Source organism: Athene noctua, chromosome 23, assembly GCF_965140245.1.
Source record: "Athene noctua chromosome 23, bAthNoc1.hap1.1, whole genome shotgun sequence".
In the NCBI taxonomy this organism is placed as follows: Eukaryota; Metazoa; Chordata; class Aves; order Strigiformes; family Strigidae; genus Athene; species Athene noctua.
This window is the reverse complement of record NC_134059.1, coordinates 6,602,516-6,623,916: the sequence shown is the minus strand read 5'-3', so window position 1 is coordinate 6,623,916 and position 21,401 is coordinate 6,602,516. Positions and strand designations below refer to the sequence as shown.

The 21,401-nt window shown below is 43.2% G+C and overlaps 1 protein-coding gene across 3 annotated transcripts; it reads left to right on the top strand.

Moving 5' to 3' along the window:
• Nucleotides 1-1,503: 1,503 nt before the first annotated feature.
• On the top strand, nucleotides 1,504-21,332 carry NUCKS1 (nuclear casein kinase and cyclin dependent kinase substrate 1). 3 transcript variants are annotated; one of them, XM_074925426.1, is made up of 8 exons: nucleotides 1,504-1,825; nucleotides 9,829-9,878; nucleotides 10,913-11,018; nucleotides 13,040-13,095; nucleotides 13,418-13,570; nucleotides 13,837-13,989; nucleotides 14,745-14,891; nucleotides 15,425-21,332. In XM_074925426.1, exons 1-8 carry the CDS (start codon nucleotides 1,809-1,811, stop codon nucleotides 15,622-15,624), a joined length of 882 nt encoding a protein of 293 aa, XP_074781527.1. In that variant the 5' UTR covers nucleotides 1,504-1,808; the 3' UTR covers nucleotides 15,625-21,332. The 3 variants fall into 3 exon arrangements, with proteins under 3 accessions (XP_074781527.1, XP_074781526.1, XP_074781528.1); XM_074925425.1 differs by having other exon boundaries at nucleotides 14,742-14,891; XM_074925427.1 differs by lacking the exon at nucleotides 13,418-13,570 and having other exon boundaries at nucleotides 14,742-14,891.
• The last annotated feature ends 69 nt before the right edge of the window (nucleotides 21,333-21,401 follow it).

The window sequence follows — 21,401 nt, the reverse complement described above, 5'->3', positions numbered from 1 at the left end:
AGCTGCCATTTTAGTGGGCTGTGGAATAGATCTAGTTTTTCCATGGCAAAAGCAGCTCCTTTTCTTAAAAAAAAAAAAAAAAAAAAAAGTTATTTGGGGGTTTCTAGGGAATTTAAAGTCTAAAAAACTCAAAACCTTTGCCCAAATTACGCATGTTCTTTCTGTCTGCTGACTAGTAGAGGGAAAAGTGGCGGTAATCAGTACTGATAATAAAATCTGTGCCTGCTGAAATTAGTTTTCTGCATTTCTTCGTAAGAAAAATACGGAATTTAGGGGTGATTCATGTAACAAACAAACAAACAAAAAAGTAATGTGCTGTAAAAATATGATGGTACGTAGACTGATTATAAATCCCATCAGACGGGGCGATCTGATCTAACCTGGGGGCTCTCTCGGAGCACAGAGGTGCCGTTTCAGCCGAGGTGGTGGACTGTGAAGGAAGGGCGCAGTAAACGCAGGAGGATTTCATGCTGTCCTGCGCCAGGAGCTCGGTGTGAACCGCTCTGGGCGTTGGGTGTTCGCGGCGGGTCAGTGACAGACCCTGCGCGGCCCATCCTGCTGCTCTACCCGTTTGTGTATTCCTCCCCGGCAGCCCCCTCTGAAGTCTGGCCTGAATGGCAGCGCGCTTACATGACAAAGGGCCTGAGAGCCAAGGGAGGGCGCTGGGATGGCCCCGCCGGGCCCTAACCTGCCTTCCTAACCGCCAGAGCCATGGCGCGCCTCGAGGGCACGGCAGGCCCGCGGCCCGGCCCCCGCGCACACCCCGGCCCCGCCGGGCAACCGTGGCCCGGGGCAGGCTGCGGAGAAAGGGAGCAGCCGGTCTCCTCCCCCCTGCCCCGAAAACGGGCCCACCCGAGGGGTGCCCAGACGCGGGGGCCGGCCCTGAGGGGAGCCGGCGGGCTGCAGGGCCCGGTAGGCCCCTACCCCTGGGGCCGCGGGGGCCCCGCGGGCCGGGCGGCCGCGGGAGGGCTCCGCCGAGGGGGCAGCGCTGCCGGGAGGGCCCGGGGACGGCGAGGCGGGGCCCTCGACGCTCCCGGGGCCGCTGCGAGGCGGCGCGGCGCTTCCCCGCGTTTTCCCTCCAAAACCACGGCAGGCCCCGCGCGGCGAATCTGCCGGTCGGGCCCCGCCGGCCCGCCGGCCCCCGCGAGCCGCGGGGAAAATCCGAGGCGGGTACCGGCGGGGGCGGCGTGGGGCCGGTGGGGCGGGACGGGGCGGCCCGGCGGCGGCGGGGGAGCAGCGGGAACCGGTGGCGAATCTGCCGGTAGCGCCGCGGTCCGCTCTGCCGCTCACAGCAGCTTGAGCGTGCGGAGCGTCCTCGCCCCCCTCCCCTCCCCGCGGGGAGAGTGGGCATGGTCTGCCCGCCGTGATGGTTCGAACTAGCCAATGGGAGGCGGCGAGGCGCCCGCCGCGGCCAATGAGCCGGGGAGGAGGTGGTGCCAGCGGGGTAGGCTGCGCCGCCCCCCGCTCGCATCCTCTCGGCGGTGCGAACGCGACCATTTTGCGGGGGGGATCGGCGAGCGGCGGCGACCGCGGCGGTGGCGGAGCGGTGACCGGGGGCGGGGGGGGCCGCGCGGCCCACGCAGAGGAGCGGGCGTCTCCCGCGGCGGGGCGCGGGCCGGCGGCGGCAGCGCCTGAGGGGGAAGAGGCGGCTCCGGAGGCGCGGCCTGAGGCTCTGGGCCCAGGGCTCCCGCTCGCTCCGGGGAGGGGACGGGCGACGCCGAGCCTGCACCAGGCGACCGTTTTTTTTTTCCTCCTTCCCCTCAGCGCTGGGCGAAGTCCCCCGGGCCGGGCCCGAACCGCCGGGGAAAATGTCCAGGCCTGTCAGGTGAGTCCTTGGCGGAGCGCGGAGGCCCCGCTCCCGCCTCTCCTCCCACCCGCGGCGCCAGCGCTGCCTCCTTCCCTCCTTCCCTCCCTCCTCCCGGGCCCGGCCCCCGGCCGGCGGTGTAGGCCCTCCCGCCCGCCCCGCACCAGGCCTCGCCGCAGGCCGTGCCCGGGGCAGGGACAGCCCGAGGCGGGCCGGGCCCGGCCGAGCCCCCGCGGGGCGGGGAGGAGGGGGCAGGCGTGCGGCGGGGTTCCCGCGGGGCGAGGGGCGGCTGCGTGGCCGTGGGGAGGGGAGCGTGCGCGGCGGCGGGGGCAGGGGGAGGCCGCGCGGGTGCAGCATGAGCCGTTTTCTGCTGGATTTCCCCCCCACACTCCCCTCCACACTTGGAACTTTTAATATTTATTCCTTCGCGAGGCGCCTCGCCGCTGGCCTGGCGCAGGGCGAGGGGTTGGGAGCTGGGGCGGGGGGGGGGGGCGGCAGCGCGTTCCGCTGCGCCGTGCCGGGGGGTGCGAAGAGGCGGCCTTGAGCCGAGGCTGCGTGTGCAGCGTCCCACATTTTTGTTGTAACGGGGGGTGCGTGTGTCTGCGGGGTTGGGGGGGGCGGCGGGGAAGTGAATCCTTGCGATCTACCGCGACCCACTTCGTGCGGAGCGGGCGGGCGGGAGGCGGTGCTCGCCAGCAGGCCTCTGCCGCAGCCCCCCGCACCCCCTTTTTTTTTTTTTTTTTTTTCGGGGAGTGGGGAGAAGGGGGGGCTGAGCAGACCACGCCGTGCGGGTTGGGGGAGGGGACACGCATGCAGTGTGCTGTGACCAGCGAGGGTCTGGAGGAGAGGGGCTGTGCATGCGAGTTCAACCACGTTTAGGGGAGGAGTTGGGAGGAGCCGCCCCCTCTGGTGGGAACGGCGCTGAACACACGCCCTTCTCCTCCTCTCGCCTGGGAGCTGACTGCTCTCCCCGCGTCCCTTTCCCGCTGGGGGGGGTGTGTGTGTGTGTGTCCCCTCCCCGCCCCGAGAGGGCTGATTTCAGGCCGTGGGGAGGAGGAGGAAACCGCGGGCCGTTTAGCTAAACGGGCTGTATTCTCCCCAAACAGCAAAGGAGGTAGGTCGTGGTGTTTGTGTCTGGTCAAACAGCGTTGGACCTGGAGCGTGGAGGTGCAGGGGAGTCTTAACTATGGGGTTGAATCGTGATAACTTTGTAAATCTGTGGCATGGAGAACTTGCCATCGATCTGAAAGTTCACTGAGGGGGGAGGAGTGTATTCTTTTTTACTTTTCTCTGGAAAGTACTCGGAGAGTGAACTTGTGGTTGAAATTGTCTTCATAGAAAAGGTAAAAGGGTTCATAAGATATTCTTTGAATGCGCTGAAACTTTTCCATTCTCACGATACTTTAAGTGGTTGTACCTCTGTGGCCAGTAAACTACATCTAGGGTGTGGATCCTAGGTATTTTGGATCTTTTGGAATAATAAATATGGAATTAATTGCGGCTATAAAACATATATACATTGATATTGACATCCTTCGTATATAAGTAACACCTCTAATACACGAGAGTTTAAAAAAATAAATGGAAACTGGGAGTACTTTGCTAAGTAGGGAGGTTTGACACAGTGATTAGACAAACAGTTGTTTTTCATAGCTCTTTTTTTGACCAGTAGTGTTTTCCTGCATGGAAAGGTTAAGGGTAAATAAAGCTCAAAGTTCCAGTCTTAAGGAATTGTCTCGGGTCTGAAAGGTGGATTAATAGGACTGGGTATAGCCTGCTCTAAGGCATCAGGCTTTGGCCTTTTGCAAGGCAGGATGTTGGACTCAATGGACTAGTGGTCTGATCTTGAATGACAGTGCCTGTGTTCTGAAATACAGTGGTGATGTGTCTGTGGTGCTCAGGGTGACACTTCGGTGTACGTTCTGCTGGTGATTTACTTGCCAGCACTGGACTCTTGCTACAGGTAAGGAAAGTGTCGTATCTTTAAAAGAATAGCTTCTAAGGCTTCTGGTGCAAAGTAACTTTGTAAGCAACCATTTCTAAAAAAAAAAAATAAATAAAAAAAATATAAAATCTGTACAGTCCTGCAGTGTTGTGAAAGGTCTGACTTGTCTTACGCTCAGTTGTCAGCCACTGGTCTACAGGAAAATTAAGTGCCAAAGTCCAGCAGGCTGTTAGTGGCAGAAAACCTTTTGGCACATGTCAGGAATAGATCTAGCAGTCTGCTATCTAGCTGTATTTAATAGCCGTTTCAGGGAAAAAGTTGTAAATATTCAGTGGCTAGTGTGTTATATTGCTCTACTAGGTAGCAACTGGAGAACTCTACTAGGAGATTTAAATCCAAAACTTGTAAAACTGTAATAAATTTTTTTTTTTTTTTTTTTTTACTGGATATCTTCGCTTATTGTTGGTAATATGGAAGTCTGGTGAAAGGTTCCTCATCAGAATAAGATTTAGTGTTGGAAAAGTTTTCCTCGATTCAGTGGTCTTTGCATTAATTTATTATGTCTGTTAGTTTCTAGTGAATATATTTGCTCTTAAAACACTGAACTTAATAAAATCCAACACCTGTCCACAGTTTCTGTTCCACTTGTCAGTAGAAGACTGCCTTCAGACTGAGTCTGGTTGTTGAAGCCAGTTTCTTAAAATTGTTAAGGAGCAGTAATAAAGTCCCAGTATTTCCAGGCTTCATGCATCTGGCACTTAGAGCCAAGTACCTTCTACTCAATTAAACTTCTCCTGGGTGGATAATGATGGTGTCTGCACTGCTGGAAAAAGTTGTTGAACTTTTGCATCTTGTAGCTAACTCTTCCGAAGGACTGCAAAGAACGTTTGGAGCTGGTGGCTACATTATTATCTCCCTATCTCTTCTTGAATACAAATGATTTTGAGTCACTATTTTTATATACAGCATCAATTACTGTGTTGTAAGTAAGAATTTTGACTCTAAATTGGATGAAGCTTGCTTCTGCTTTCCCTTGTTGTTGCTTTCACTTGCGGGTACTCCTTTCCTGCAGGCATTGCAAAATGAAATGGTGTGGGCAAGTATGGAAATCACATGGGTTTTTGCTTGTTCGTTTTAAGTTTAAGGCCAGTTATGAATTGAGGTAGCTCAGCACTTCAAGTCTATACGTACTTAAATTTCCTTTATTAGTAACTCTTGAACACCAGTCTTGCATTGGCACTACAGTGGTAGGGTGGTCCTTTGAAATGGTACTTGCAGGGAAAAAAAAAAAAAAATCTATTAAAGATAATTTGTTGCCAGTGTTGTACCTGGACAATGTAAAGTATAAACATTGTGATTCTGGAAAACTTCCATGGGGTAGCAGGAAAGCAACACTTCCTTGGGGACTGGCATTTAACTTGAGTAATAATGTGTGGTAGTGTCCAGAGATAAGCTATAGACGCTTTCCAGATAAGTAAAAAGATGTGATCTTTGCTCTGAAAACTTTGAGTCTACAGAGAAACAGAGAGCAAGGTAGAGGTACAATAAAAAATCAAAATACCAGGAACAACACAGGTTGCAGAACTGATTTGTGTGTGTGTGTGTGTGTGTGTTCTGGGGTTTGGGTTTGTTTTTTTTTTCCCCTGCTCTGCATCAGAACATTTCTATACTGTATTTTAAAGTCTTCTCAATTGTAGTTAGGTTCAAATAGAGGATGGGCACAAGACTGCTTAAACTGTTGCTGCATAAATCATTTAATTGTTTTATGGAGTTTCAAGTCATGTGTATCCCTAAAAATTCTGCAGATACCATGAGCAGTGCCTAGTCTTACAGAAGTTTGAAGTTACACCAAGCCCAGACCCAAACAATGACCTCTGTAATTGGGAACCTCTAGTCGGTGAGTCTTGTCTGAGTACAGTTGTGCCAATTTTTAAATAGACTAACACCATAGTGATGTGTTTTTAGGTCCGTAACTGTCACTAGGCTTCGATGTTTCAACTTCTGATGCATAATTGTAAGTGGATGTTCATTTAAGGCCTCAGTCTAGCACTGCGTATTTGTTTTGCACAACTTTGAAAATACCTATAAGAAACATTTCCTATCTATCTTTTTTTTTTTTTCTTATCTGTGTATAAAAAAGGCACCAAAGGGGAGCTTTTAACGGCAATATTTACTGATAACGTGTTGACCTCGAAGGGGGCCACCGTTCCCAACAGCAGGGAGAACCAGGAGGTGAAGCTGAAGAAAAGTCCAGCACTTCTCACAAATGCTTAGTTTGATAGTTATATTGGTTAAATGCTGTAGTTAAAAAAAAAAAAAAAAATCAGTAACCATTTAATCTGTCATTCATCTTACCTGCCATACTGTATAAGAGGCTGGGTTGTTACTTCTGCTGCTAATCCTTTGACCTAAACATTCCTCTTCAGTGCATGAGATCAGTTACTAGCTTTTTGAAGACTGTTTAGCATTGCTTTTTAGGAGTTTTTGGGGTTTTTTTTTAAACTTGGACCTTATTTGTGGATTTTAATGCTTGTGGAAATATCTGGGGATCTAAGCATTCCCTCTTAAAAAACCCAAAAGCTTCCGAACTGATTGTTAGTTTGTATTCTGACATGTTGACTTACAAAGGCTGAGCGTTGAAGGACCTCACTAGCTGGAAATGGGGGACACTATACAACCCTTATTCAGTCCTATAGGCATTTGGTGATCCTTTTAAATGTTAATATTGCTTTTCATCATTTCAAAATATCAGCTGGGTAGGCATCAAGTATGGGTTGTAAGAATTGCTGTGCATCTCCTCAGCTCTTACTAAATTACTTGAGTATTAGTTTGCTAAGTGAGAGCTTCCAGCGTAACGTGTTGATGGCTTACTAGCTGAGTTACTCTTTATTCCAGAAATATTTGACTGACAGCTGTTACTAAAAAACTTATGCTATCAGGATGTCTCTCTACCTTTCCTCCCCCAGTTTCTTCTCACATGCACACTTTAAATGCTAAGCTGAATTAACAAGTAAGTTATCTTAAAATTTCAGTGCATATTTTAAACCAGATTGAACAATATCCATCCCAGATGTCTACTAGACTGTCTTTTTATGCTCAATCTAACTGAATTTAACAAATAGTTTATTTTTATGTCTTGTTGCTTGCCTTAACATCTCCTAGTTTTTGCTAGTGGCAAAGAAATATTCTTCATCGACAAAACCAGCAATGCTTTTTTTTCCTGGCTCTTAACTCCAGTGAACTTACCTACTGTGTTTTTATCACCTTGGTGTCATAATGGATGCAGTCTCTTTGCAAACTGGTAGTTATTAAGCATTGCACATCAGCGCTGTTGACAGATATGAAGGAAAACATCAGTTGATCTAAATGGGGTGAATGATGAGTATAGAGTGAGGAGAATGGCAGATGAAAGAACAGTTTGTGTGAGTTTCTGCCCCTGTGAGCTCTGGTTCTGTTGGGAAGACTTGCAAGTTTGTTTCTTCAGTAATATCAGTGTAGATATTCCTTCTTTCCTCCACCCTTCTCCTTGCCCTGCAAAATAAGATAAAGCAAGCCAAACAGCCGGCTCTTGTTCTCTTCTGCCGTAGTTATTTACTTTCTAGCTGAAAACATAGGGTAAGGTGCTTAGAAAGAGGAAGTGTTTTCCTTAGGGACAATGTTTGTCGTTAGTGTTTTATCTGACTTGACTGTGTTGTGTTTTCGGTACCTGATTTAATAGGGGTTTCTGACTGAAAAAAGCAAGATGAAGCTCTGCATGACCAACTTACTACCAGGTGGCAATATTGCAATTTCCATCTTGCTTGTTAGAAAAGTGACATCAGAAACCGTTGTTTCACAAAGCTGCTAGATCAGAATACATGGCAATTCTACTTCTTCTCCCCCCTTGTTTATGCTGTTAGAGGAAAAAAACCTGATACTTAAACCAAATCAAACATCTTATTTATAACTTTATTGTTCTTCAGATGTTTGTGGGAATAAAATTAATGTTTTTACATGTGAGATGGGTCAGAAGGCAATCTTCAGGAAGACTACCTGTTGGAACAGGAATTTGAGTCCCCGGACAGTTGGCCATAACAAGCCTTGCCAGCAGTTGTGTTCCTAAACTGGTATTTTACCTTATTCGGGCTGCGAGGGAGCGAGCAGTGCTCTGCAGCACGTTGCTGTTGTACTTTGTTCCACTCACACGTACTCTGAAGCTTGGATGGGGTTCAACCTGTAGAAATCTAATGGCTGGTCTTGCCTTCCTCTTATTTGCTTGTTTGTTTGAGGGTTTTTTGATGGATTTGGGTGGGTTTTTTTTGTTTGTTTTTGGGTTTTTTTTTTTAAGAGGCTTGGTGCAGGGTTGATATAAAATAACTTTGCTCCTTCATCTTTTGAAGGCTGCTGCTGTAAGCCATGAATAGAGGTACTTGTGCAGGAGGGCCACTTATAATTGGTTTCAAATGGATCAACAGCCAGAAGACAACAATCACTTTTGGGGTATCTTTCAACTAAACAGTCTTATCAGCAATGCAAGGTGTTAATCACAAAGTGCAGTTCAGTTACGGGAACTGGATGGGAAATCCAGCAGCCGCGCTCTGCGGAGCAGGAGAGGGGAAGGGCGTTGCGGTTCGTGTGCTGGACGGAGCCTGTCTTGGCTTCTCTTTGCAGCGGTCCTCAGTCTGATGCTAGGTAGGTCGCTTTTTCTATCGCTTGCCTGACTTTTCTAGCTGTAGATGTGAGCTCACGTGATGGTTACTGCAAAATCAAGTTCATCATTGGCTTTGGGTCAAAGGGATTATAAAAAACGTGTGTGGAGGGCTGTCTGAATCTTGGTGCCTTCTTCAGCTGTGCCTCCTCCCGTTGCATGTCAGCCCGCAGAGGTGGGTGTTTGGAGTCTGACTGAGGTGTTATCAGCTAGAACTCGAATATAATTCAATTACATAGCTGTCCTGGTTCGCTCAAGTAGCTGTATTACAAGGCAGTTATGTCTTGTCAATAGAGCGGGTGGGATAGGTGCTGAGAAAATAGCTAACAATTGTGTGTATTTGGTTTTTTTACTTTTCAGTGAGTAGAGAAACAGATTTTTTGTTGGCAAGTGAGGCATTAGTGTCAGTAACAGCTGCTTGTGTAGTTTAACTAATTTTGTCTAGAATTGGCCATTGCATTTGCACTCTTAAATGATATCTTGTTGCCTGTGCTACTTTCAGTTTAAGAAAGTAGCAGAGAAGGTGCTGCTGAGGTAAAGAAAGTACAGGTTTGTGCTTGTTCACTGTCCAGAAACATAGGTTGGGTGAAATGAATATTTGCTTTCATTGTTGTGCTTAGGGATAGAGTTAAGCATCGGAACAGCTGTTTTACATCTTATCAGAGTAACTAATTACTCAGAGAAAGCTCCGAGAAGTCCCTGGTGAAAACTTAAAATGTGTTAGAAACAGGGATCACGTGGGGAAAACAAAAATGTTGAGGAGAAGGTATGAGAGCAAGCATGATCCTACTGAGCTGTGAGGAGCAGAAATTCAAAAAAAGAGTAGTTAGGAAATGTTCATCTAATTCATGATCATATTTTTGTATGTATTTAAGACTAGGATTCCAGATATCAAACATCACAGCTTTGAGATAGGGTGTTAGGGGGAGCTCTGGCTTAAAATTCTGGCTGATGCATTCTTTAAATGCATCTTCAGTCTTGGGGTGCAGACGCTGCTTTGAAATAGTGCTTTCAGTAGTATAGTGATAGATAATGATAGATACGTGGTTTTAATAATGAAAGAACCATGTAGCATAAGTTAAGATGGCTCTTCCTCGCTGCAGTCGTGAGGTGTAAGAGATTGCTGCTTATCAAAAATCACTTTCAGATTCTGAGGATGTAATCCAGTCTGTTATAACAGCTCCTGAGGAAAATGCGAGAATATACTGTGTGTTCATTGCTGACTTCAAAGGTGTAGGTGGTTTATTTATGTGAGTTTTCTTGGGATGTTTTTGGGCTACAAATCCTGCACTGGAAGCAAGGATATGGCACTTTCTTGTTACTTGAAGAAATCTTGTGTATGTCTAAGATTATGAATTGCTAATTTATTATTTTTCCCTTGCTTTTTAACAGGAACAGGAAGGTGGTCGATTACTCCCAGTTTCAGGAATCAGATGATGCTGGTAAATGACTTTTTTTCTTAACAATATAATCTTGGGGTAGAGCAGTTTATTTATTGCTTTGCGTATTAATTGCTTTGCTTCTAGTCACATCTTAAATTCTAAGGAGTTTCTGCTCTTCACAGTCTCTGAACTGTTAATCAGTATTTGAAAATATAATGATTCTCATATGTTTTGTATTAAACAAACAATGGTGATAGAAATCTTATTATTTAATGCTTGTATTGTTGTAGCGCCTTGAGGCTGTTGGCAGCAACTGCCTTCCTTGGTCTATGTTATGGTCTGTGGCAGAATCTCCCTGATGCCACTCTTTTTCTACAGTAAAATATGTTTTCAATTTATTTTACTGGCCTCAAGTTAATCCCATAATATCAGGCATTTTTGTGAATTGCATCTAAAAAAAAATCTTTATGTTTTGTGTGAATTAACAAAGTATTTCTGGAAGCCATAGGGAATATGTTTTGTGGTGTTAGAAAATAGACATATTGCTACTGTTTGCTAAGTGAGGTTGCACTGATAATTATTGGAAACAAATATGTGTAGTTCTTAATTGCAGTCCTGTTATGTTGTATAAGGCATTGTGTAATAGTTGTAAAAAGTTGCACTGTAAACTACTACATAACAAGATAGTTTTTCCCATCATAGGACAGTAAATAAAGTGTTTTGCTGTTAAAAGCATGTAGAAATACATATGGATGTTAACTTTTAATAGGTTTGCATAATAACTCCATTTCTGACTAGCTGTAAAATGTGATACTGTGTCCTCTTGTGAGGTTTTTTCTTGTTTTCTAATATTCCTGTGTCAGACTCAATTGTGTGCAGCATTTTTATTCTGCCAAAAAAGAAAGGGTAAATCACTAGTTTAAGACAGGACTTTGCTTCTATAAATTTTGTTTGAAGCTTTGTGATTTTTTTTTTTTTTTTGAAGGGCTTCTTTTTGATGTGCATGAAATGGTCAGTTTAAGTTATAGCTGAGGAAGTCAGTTTGCTGGGAACTAGGAGTTTGATTCAAAACCATTTTGTACTGTCCCGTCCAGATGAAGATTATGGAAGAGATTCAGGTCCCCCATCCAAGAAAATCCGTTCGTCTCCCCGGGAGGCTAAAAATAAGAGGCGATCTGGGAAGAATTCTCAGGAGGACAGGTAAAAGAAGCACTTCATCCGTTACAAACGTGTCTCCAAACCGTGCCCTGTATGTGGGGAGCGGTGTCTTCTAAGAGGGATGGTTGTAAGTGGAATTCAAAGCCTGCAGTGTGAGATACAGAGCTCTCGGTCACAAAGCTTGCATAACCAGCTTGGACGTTGAGGTGGCTCTTTCTTATCCGAGTAGACAGAGAAATCATGTGTAAAGTACTTGTCACTAGTACTTCATTGTTAAAATAGCTTTCCAGAGCTAGACAGTTGGAATGGGAAGGAATACGATCTGAATTACAAAAATTGGCAACTAGTGCAATTATCCAGGTAAGGCGGTGGCAAGATGCATTTAATTTTCCGTGCTCAGAGCATTCCTGTGGTTAAAGATTAAATGGGACGGTACAGTGGCAGTTAGGAGTAAGGGCCGTTTGTTAGTTTTGTGGTTCTTTGTTTTTCATTTCTGGTTTTGTCTAATTCAGAAACAAAGTAACTTGTTTTGATAACTGAGTTGCTGCGGCAGTGTGAAAGAACTCAGCTCTAAGTGATGCCCTACTGAATAGTGAAAGTCTTTCCAGTAGAGCGAAGGTATCTTCCTTTTTTACAATAACTATGGTCAGCAAATGGTTGCCATAAGACCTGTTTAAGTCAGTTGATGCTTTCATGACAGCTTCAGGGATGGAGGTTCTGCCAGCTGGTTCTTGCTCTGTAAGCCCGAGGTGTTTCTTTATTCTGTTGTGCTGTTTGCTGGAATATAGGTAACTTCCCAGCAGGTCTGCGAAAGAGGCTTCCCCTCCTGCTCCTGTTCTGTAAGTTGAAAGCTGAATGTAGGCATGGGAGTATTTGCATGGTCCACCTGCTATTGTGAACCGAGAGGGAGAGACTATTTTCAGCCTGGCAAATGCCTGTAACACCTGAAATAAAAAATGTAATGGGTATAACATAAAAAGAAATTGGGCTAGACAAGCTCCCAAAGCAACTAAATAGTTCACCTTGATGTCCTCTTAGCTTTCAGGGTTTTTAAGTGTGTAAGAACATTTCTGTGTGCCACAACCGTCGCAGAGGGCTTGCATCTAAAACAAACTCATGTATTTAAGTGATTGAAATCCACAGCTGTCTCTGTAAAACTGAAAACATACAGCCTGAGAGGCTGTGATGTGACAAGTTCCCTAAACTATGAGAGTTCTTCAAGTGTGGTGTGTCAGCTCCAACTGTCAAATCTGCAAGTAGCAAGGGTTTGATCTGTTGTATTTCCTGACCTTGGCAAACTCTGCAGTTCAGCCGTTCCTGCAGCATATGCTGTACATCAGTGGCCCTCACCAGAGTATTCACCATTCCTGTTTAAAACACTTGTTCACTCTCTGATTGGAGTGCGTGTTCTTACACGAGGGAAGGAAAACCCCTTCCAGACGGTGGTAATGCCTAATGATGGGGGGGTTGGATTAGGATGGAACATTAATACCCGCTTGATGGAGATACCCTCTGGTGAGGACTGAAACCACCAGAAGGGAGCGGTGAAACTCTATCAGAGATCAGATAATTTGAGAGATTGTAGACCAAATGTGTGTCGGTTAAGTGCTGTATGTACAGAGAATGGAAGAGTCCGGAGAAAACAAGGGCATAAAGACAAGTGATGACTGTAAATCTATTCAGAGTAAAACTTTATTCCATTTAGAAAGCCATGCATTAGCATATAAAGTTTAAAAATTCTAACTGTAAAATGAAAGACATCTGGGTTATTGTTAGGTTCCAGAGTGAAGTGCGTGGTTTATCTCAACCTTATTATTTCCTGGTTGGTTCACCTGACTCCTAGTAAGTGTGTATGTGATTCAGAGTTTGAACATTAGCTTTCCAACCATGATAACTACATATACAGCTGGGTAATCCTGAAGTATAATGTGGTAATGTCCAGGGAAAGTGCATATTCCAGCCTAGAGATCAGTTTGCTCTCTGAAAATTGCTATTTTCCACACAGCAGTGACTGAAACCAAAGTTTAAACAGCAGTCAAACCCTCTCTTTCTTTAATTTTCAGTGAGGATTCAGAAGAAAAAGATGTGAAGACTAAGAAAGATGATTCACACTCAGCAGGTAACTACATTGTACTGAGAGCGTATCTTCAAAATACAGACCAGTTTGTAAGAGTTACAGGAGTGGGATTTGACATTAGAAATAAGTTGTTATGACTAGAGAAGCATGCGGTCCTCTAATACACATACCTTAACCTAGATGGTGCTTCCACTGCTGGAACTTCCAGCCCTGGTTTGGGATAACATATTTCTTTGTGTAATAGGATGCTGCTATAAAGTTTGTCTTCCCAGGTAGATAGATGTATGTTAATCTCTTCCCTGTAGTTCTTGATGGTATTTCAGAACGATACAAGAAAATTCATATTCCTACCTTTTCTTCCCAGATGAAGATTTTGGTAGTGAAGATGATGACTTAGGAGCAGATGATGGCAAAGCTGACAGTGATTACGAGAGCTCTCAAAAAAGCAAAAAAGGAAAAAAGGCTAAACCAGAAAAGAATAAGAGAGCAGCCTCCAAATCCAGGAAAAGGCCTGCAGGTAAATTTAAAAAAAAAAAAAAAAAAGAAAAAAGGCTGCTAGTCTTTGCAGTGAAAGATACTGCACAGGATCATTGTTGGGTGACTGCAGAAGTGTGCTTGTTAGGTTGAATGTGACTGTGTTCTCACAGCTCGGTTATTCAACGAGCATCTTGATTACCTTTCTCGTGAATGACTTGACCTTTGTCTTGCCCAAATGCTACCTCAAGATGGTTAATGTGGTCTGTATTCTGTACCTTCATTGTAACTTGGTGACTTTTGCTGCAGAGGACAGTGAGGACGAAAAAGAAGACCACAAAAATGTGCGTCAGCAACGACAGGCAGCATCCAAAGCAGCTTCTAAACAACGCGAGATGCTTATGGATGATGTGGGCAGTGAGGAGGAGGAGCAAGAGGATGATGAGGCACAGTTCCAGGAGAGTGAGTAAATGGGATTGTAAAAGGTTAAAATCAATGTGACGTGGTGTAGTACTAGACAGCAAAGGGAACAGTTTACTTTCTGATTGTGAAGACATCAGTTGTCTTTCTTAGTAACTTGTTTATTACCGTGTATCTGCCCAACAGACATTTCTCACACTTAAGAACTTTAGTTCGACGTTTGCAGCAAAGATGTACGTGTGTGTCTTTACAATAATCCTTTAGGGCTGCTTATAAAGTTCTTAGTGCTTTTTCCTACTTCTTGCTATCCTGTTGGTTTTGAGGCACTGATGCTACTTTCAGATGATATAAAAGTACTTTATCCTTGATTGATCAAAGTAGGGCGGTTGGCTTCGTAAGAATAGATGAGTTCAGCTGGTAATGAATTGCAGTAAATACCTGAAATACCGAGTGCAGACATAATTTCAGAATGGAGTAAGAGTCCCGTTGAAAAGATGATCTAACTTCTCTCCGTTGAGAGATTCCTTATTTTGAGATTGATTACTTATTAAGGAGATGGAGCATGTTTTGAGGACCTTGGAACACTTACCTGTTTTGTCATACTAGTGCTTTATCCCTGCAAGTGTAAAACCTTCTGCTATGGCAAATTTCTTTAGCACAGCAGATAGGTGGAAGCTCGTAAGATCACAGAGTCCTAGTTTCCTGTCTCTGTAGTTTAACTGACAGATGTCTCAAACTTTATCTTCTGCTCCCTTTCCTTTTGTCCCAAAACTTAAATTTCTTTGTGCTTTCAGCAGATTCAGGAAGCGATGAAGACTTCCTCATGGAAGATGATGATGATAGTGACTATGGCAGTTCAAAAAAGAAAAATAAGAAGGTCTCCAAGAAATCTAAGCCAGAGAGGAAAGAAAAGAAAATGCCGAAGCCCAGGCTAAAGGCTACAGGTGAGTATGCAAAGAAAGGTACACGGTTTGCTTTGGAGACTAGTGTTTTCTTTTTCTGCTATAGAAGACTTGGTAGAAATCTTGGGGTGAGTAGGCATTCACTATAATGTTGAAGGGCTAATTGATGTAACGTGCCGTGATTTAAAGCAGCACTATGCAATAACACAGTGACTTTAATTCTTACTTAAGAGATTGAGTTAGTGTCTGTGTTCTTGTCAGCAAAAACTGCACAGATTGCAAAACCCTTCCCTGTTGAGATGCTGCAGTCTGACTTTGTCTGTCGTACCACATGATATAATTTGTGGGTTTATCTGGGACTTGTGGACTTTGTGATGTTTTTGGGGTGGAGGAAGATGGAGAAATCTGAACCACAAGAAAATGTGATGGATTTCTGCAGGAAGTCTAAAATCATAATAGTGACGTATGTCCTGAAACCTGCTACTGAAATGTCTCGTAGATCCTGTTTGTATAAAGCCATATATTTTGTCTTTGTTGCTGATCATAACTTTTATAAGCTTTTTCTTTTTTTTCAGTGACCCCCAGTCCAGTGAAAGGCAAAGGGAAAGCAGGCCGCCCCACAGCTTCCAAGGCAACAAAAGAAAAGACCCCATCCCCCAAAGAAGAGGATGAAGAGCCTGAAAGTCCCCCAGAAAAGAAAAAATCAGCCAGCCCTCCACCAGAGAAGTCAGGGGATGAGGGATCTGAAGATGAAGCACCCTCTGGTGAAGATTAAATGGCAGTTGAGGAAATCTTTGTTTAAAAAAAAAAAAAGAAAAAAAAGAAAAAGGAAAAGAAAACATACTTAGGGGTAGAACACGGTTTTGGCTGTGGCTTGACTCATGGGCTTTGAATGCTGTCTTTACTTTCAGCTGTTTAATACAGTGTATCCTTTTTTTAATAAGAGGAAACCCTTATACAGTAATATTTTGAAGTCAATGTTCTCTGTTGGCCATTCCGTTCTCCCTCCCCCACCAAATCTGAAAGCCATTTGAGACAAATTAACAGACCATTTAAATATATATTTTTTTCAAGGGATACTGCAGTTGTGAAGCAATAAGGTTTGAGACTGATACGTGGAAACCATACTTACAAATCGTTAAATAGAATAGATTTCCCACTCCTGGTAAGAGTTCTTTAAAACTATTATTCTGTATTTGAATATGTGGAAAAAAAATGAACCTATGCTTTAACAGACTTTTGTTGATACAAGTTCACTCTCAGAAAAAACGTAGTTGATACGAATTCCAATTGTGGAAGAGGAAACATGGGGAGGAAACCTGTGTTTCTTGGAATCAGGCACGTTTTTCATGGAAAGCAATCAAGAGACTTGTAGATGGTCTACTGTCTTTTATTTAGAAAAGACCCTCCAATTAGGATGCGAGATCTTTTGTCTTTGCTGGATAGAATACTATTCTGCTTTAGGCAAATTGCAGTCCATTCTACACAAATTCAGATACACAACCTACAAGCTTCTCACATCCATTAACTATTTTATTTCTTCCAAGGTTGGCTATAGATGGGCAGAATAGGGAAGAGAAATTGAAAACCATTTTTAAAACTCTGGTTTCCATTTGGTATTGTGGAAAATGTCTTTAAAATTTTTTCCAAGGAAAAAAGATTAATGGGTAGTGTAAACCTAAATTCTTTAGCTTTTGGGGCGAGGGATGTCCTTTTATAAATGTGAAGCAAAGGATTCCTGTAATGCTCTGGTCAGTCTCGGATCCCATGAGTCACGCTTAAGTGTTTCTCTTCTCTCCCTCCATCTGTCCTCAGAAAGGCAATGTAGTCATACCTCTCAGCCTCCAGCTACAGTGTTGGACAGCAGACTTCCATCGATAGTGAACATCACCACGAAACCACTTCCATTTCTTCATCCTTCCATCCTACAGTGCGGGAGGCTTCGCTCCCGCAGCGACATGTCTGCTTCTAACTGTGGGTCCTCATTCTGCTCCCTAAGCCTAACGAGCGCTGAGTAGGGAACTGTGGTCAAGGATGAAGCTGGGAGGAAGTGGAGTCTGGAAGCAGTGTAGCAGGGCAATGGTTTTATTATAAAAGCAGGATGTCCTTCTAAATGCAAGACACTTGAGATGTGTGTGGTGGCATTTTAATGTGTTTTTATCAAAGCAGCCATATCCTTTTTTTAAACTTTAATTAAACTACACAAGCCTTGGTTTTTCAAACCCTAATACAGAGATTGCTGCCATGTTTGTTGGTGGAAATATTGAAAACTGGACCTGCCATTTTTCTTCCTCTCTCGTTTTTTTTTTTTTTTTTTTTCTTAAACCCTTTGTGCTTTCTGTATGTTGCTCACAGTTATCTTATAGCTGACAAGCTTTGCATCTTTTTTTTTTTTTTTTTTTTTGTCACAGAACTACACATTTTGTAACCAGCCTCTTGAAGGTAACATAAGGCAGCTAATTAGTTGGATTTCTGGTACACGTGCTACCAGATTTTTAATCCTGTTTGGATTTTAGAGAGCTTTTAGATGTGATACACTAATATGACCAGGAAGGACACTTGGCTGAATGACATAGGGAGCCTGAAGATGCTGAGCACAGTGTGGAGCCTAAAATGTGGAACGGAATATTAATATAACAGCCGAGTGATTGTCTTGTGTGATTCATAGCCATGGATTTTACTGAGGCTGGTAAATTACTTTACCTTGGCTTATAAAAATTTAAGTTCTCTAACATTCTTTACTATAATGAAACTACTGTTGCCGTTACAATAAAGATGATCGGTGTTTCCATTGTAAATCTTTTTAAGTGGTTTAATTTTGCAGAACAGCTTAAGGCTGGAGTCTTGAAAAAGAAGTGAATGTAATCCCCTCTCCTCTCCCACACCTCATCCCACCTTCCAGATTTCTGGGAGAGCAGAGTCTCTTGCATTCCCTCCACGCCTAGTCTGGTGCTTCTTGGGTAATACGGGAAAATCAATGGCCAAGTTTTAAAAAAAAAAAAAAAAAACAAACACGTTTGGATTAAATTTGGGGGTAGCATACGCTTTTGTGAATGTCTGGTCCACATAGTTGTTCCCCTTCAGTCCAGACTCTGTTTCAAGCTATTCTTGTCTCTTGGGTTCTTAGGGGTTTTTTGGTATTAAAATGAACAAGGATTACTTAAACGTAGAATACCTCTAGCTGATCTGGTCAAACAGCTGTTTCTTTACCCGCTAGACCAGATTTTTTTTTTTTGAAGAGAGTATTTTGTAAGTTCCACTTAAAATATATTTTTGGGGGTTTTTTTCTAACACAGTTAACTGAAGTTAAGGCTGTGAAAAATACGGTTCCGTTGTTCTCGGTTCAGGTTTTGGACTGGATTATTTTATGCCTGGCAGTTTTGGCCCTTTATCTTCTAAAACTGTTCTGCTTTTTCATTTGTTCATCTTTCATGGCTGTTACAGGCTGCATGATGCTTATCTTTGAGTTTGTCACAACCCAAACACTATGTAAATCCTGTACTACTTCTGGGATTTTGTAACTTTTTCTATATCTTACGGTTTTGCTGATTTGTGCAAACACTAAGCCCTAATGGTCTCTTGGTTACTCTGTTAGAAATACAGCAGTTTACATTTTTACAGATAGAAGAAAATTGTGGAGGTTAATACTTTTTTTAATTTATTTTTTTGAGTACACATTTTTCAGTAGCAGCAGACTTAAGATTTTTTAATGCCCTTTTAAATTGTATTAAGCATTCTGATTTCTTGAAGGAAAGCTGTAAAAATGCCTTTCTTTAGGAGCATGAATAGTTCTTCACGGAGCAGAAAGTTTCATTCACAGAAGAAGGCTTTGAAAAGATTGTCTTCTGTTACACAGCTGTAGTTTCGGAGCCTTTGCAGAGAGGTAAATGGATTTATTCCAAAGTTTAGTTAATCTAGTGCTCTGCCCTGGTCTTACTCTTCAAATGGTAGTTCATAACTAACTCCCATTATATATCCTTTTGTACGTGCTGTTTCTGAATCCACGCCACCACATTCAGTTTTGCAGTTACATGCCAATAGTACTGCCTTTAACTGGCCACAAGGCTTGATCAGTAAAAATCTGCAATTTCGGTTGGAATTTCATACTAAAGGTGATTTGCTTCAGTTTCTGTTTGATCAGCATGAGAATGCCAAACATGCCAAGCTAAATGGGTTTCAGAATGGATTGTGGGTGAGAGCAAGACTTAGAAATGGGGCAGCCAAGAAGGTTTTAATTTTGTTGTTTTAACTTCATCAAAGCAGAATTGTGTGTGGGGAGAGAAGCGGCACACCTGGGTGACCTGCTAGGGAACCTCACCAATGCCAGGTAATGGTCTGAGCGTGCTCAGCTCCTGTGCCACCGCACAGCCGTGTCCGCAGGGGATGGACTACCAGGGCAGTGGCAGAAGATGCGCTTGAATTACTTTATTTCTTTTTTCTTTTTTTTTTTTTTTTTTCCCCTCCGCTGGTGATGGTCACAAAGGTACAATAGACACTGAGGCACCCAGGTTAAGGAGGGAGGGAAGTAAACTGTAACATGCTGGAAGCTTTTGAGCTGTAGAAACTGGTGCTTTGCTTTATGTAATTTGTTTGTGAAGTGTTTATTTTTATAACAGATCATATTGTCGAACACATGGTTCTTAAAAACTACAAACTGATCCACGAGTTTAATATTTGAGAAGTGGACGTTCATCTGTTGGGGGAGGCAGGATATGAAAATGTAAGCAGATAGATATTTAATGGGACACTGTCACAAAATAGCTGCTGACATACAGGATATGTTAGTTTGGGTCGGGGGGGGGGTCACATCTATATGTGGAAATTATGTATTCTATATGTATATGATCAGATAGAAAATTTTCCCTGAACTTTGAATATTTTCCTACAGTTTTGGGAGGTTTAAATACAAGTTCTGCTAATGAAACCAGGAAGCAAAACTAACTGTTCTGTTCTTACTGTCCAAGATCACTTTTTTTCCCCAAGTACTATGAGGAATATCAGAGCTCTGAAAGATGACAGTGTCCTTTCGAGACCTCCCCAAATCAAGTGTATCCTCGGTTTAGACTTCCCACTTCAGTAGGTGACTGGCGTTTGAATGTCTTTTTTCATTGAACTCTTTCTATTAAAAACAAAACACAAATATTTCTTAAGTCTAGTCCAGTTCTCACCATGTGCTGACTCTTGTGTATCAACCACTATTGGAAGTGACTCTCTAGACTGCCTGCCCCCTCCAGCCGCGGTGAATCGAGTGGGTCCATCGGTCTGAGCATGCTCAGTGTGACTGCAAAACACCATTGTGCATATGCTTTGTATATTGGGGCAAGGGTTTTTTATATATATATTTTGGGAGGGGTAGTGGGTGGGATGGAGAAATAACTCAATCAGCTTAAGCCAGAATAATGTGTGTTAAAAGCCCCTGAAGTATTTTGTGTGTGAGTGCGCGGGTGTGAGTGCGCGCATGGGAGTGTCTGACATCTTTATTCCCTTTGTGTTCTGAAGACTTGTGAGTTTTACTTATTTTTTTTTTTCCTTCTGCAGAAGCAATTGTTACAAAAAAATTGTAAATAAGAGCTACATAATTTTTGTTTAACCATGAACATCATGTCACAGCAAACCCTGAAAAAAATCACTTTGAAGGTAGAGGAGGAGACTCCAGGTAGGGCCTTGGGCCTTTGGCTATCAGCAAGACATCATTCTATGGTATGCAGTGAATATTTGTCTTGAGTATTTGCAAACCCCTGTTGAGCTTTTTCTAAAAATCAGGCTCTTTGCAGTTCCCCTCCCCATCCCTTTTAATTTTTTAAATTTTTTTTTTTTTTTTTTTTTTAAATCTCAAGAGTGAACAGAAAAAGGGGCAGCTGCAAAGGGTGTCCAGTGCTGCTGGCCCCCGCTCGGGGATTGTGTGCAGCCCACAGGGTTGGAGACTCTTGCAATACCTTGACAATACTGAGATCTACCGCATGGTACTAGGAGTTAAGTCTGAATGTAACATTAATGCTTTATTTAAAATAAAAACAACACTTCTTTTTTTTTTTTTTTTTTTTAAGGGGTTGAAGTGAACATGACTGTTGACCATGTTCGTGAATTTATAGATGCAACATTCATTGGTAGAATTGTGTGATGGTCTTTTGTGCTACTTAATTTTACATATTCCAGTCTCTGTATGTACCTGCAAAGAAAGAGAAAAAAAAAAAATAACAAAACCCTGCTTTGCTTTTATTGAAAGGGTTCCCAGGACTGCATACCTGCTCCTGAGCTCTGTTTTAAGTATGTGTATCCTTCGCTTGTATTTTGTATTAAAAAAAACCACAAGGAAAAAGAACCCTTTATTGTTCAGCATGTTGGAATTGTGTCCCCTCTTTTATTTTTCTCCTTTTTGGAATATATTAAGCAACTCATTCTTCTGTATCTTTTATTTTCTTTTGTAAACTTTTTGGTTTTGTTTAAAAATGGCTTTATAAAAGGGCTTTTATAACCCGTAAACGTGACTTGTGTAGTTTTTCTGCTATTCAAAAGTATTATTCTTCTACGGTTGCTTTTTTGTTTTGTGGA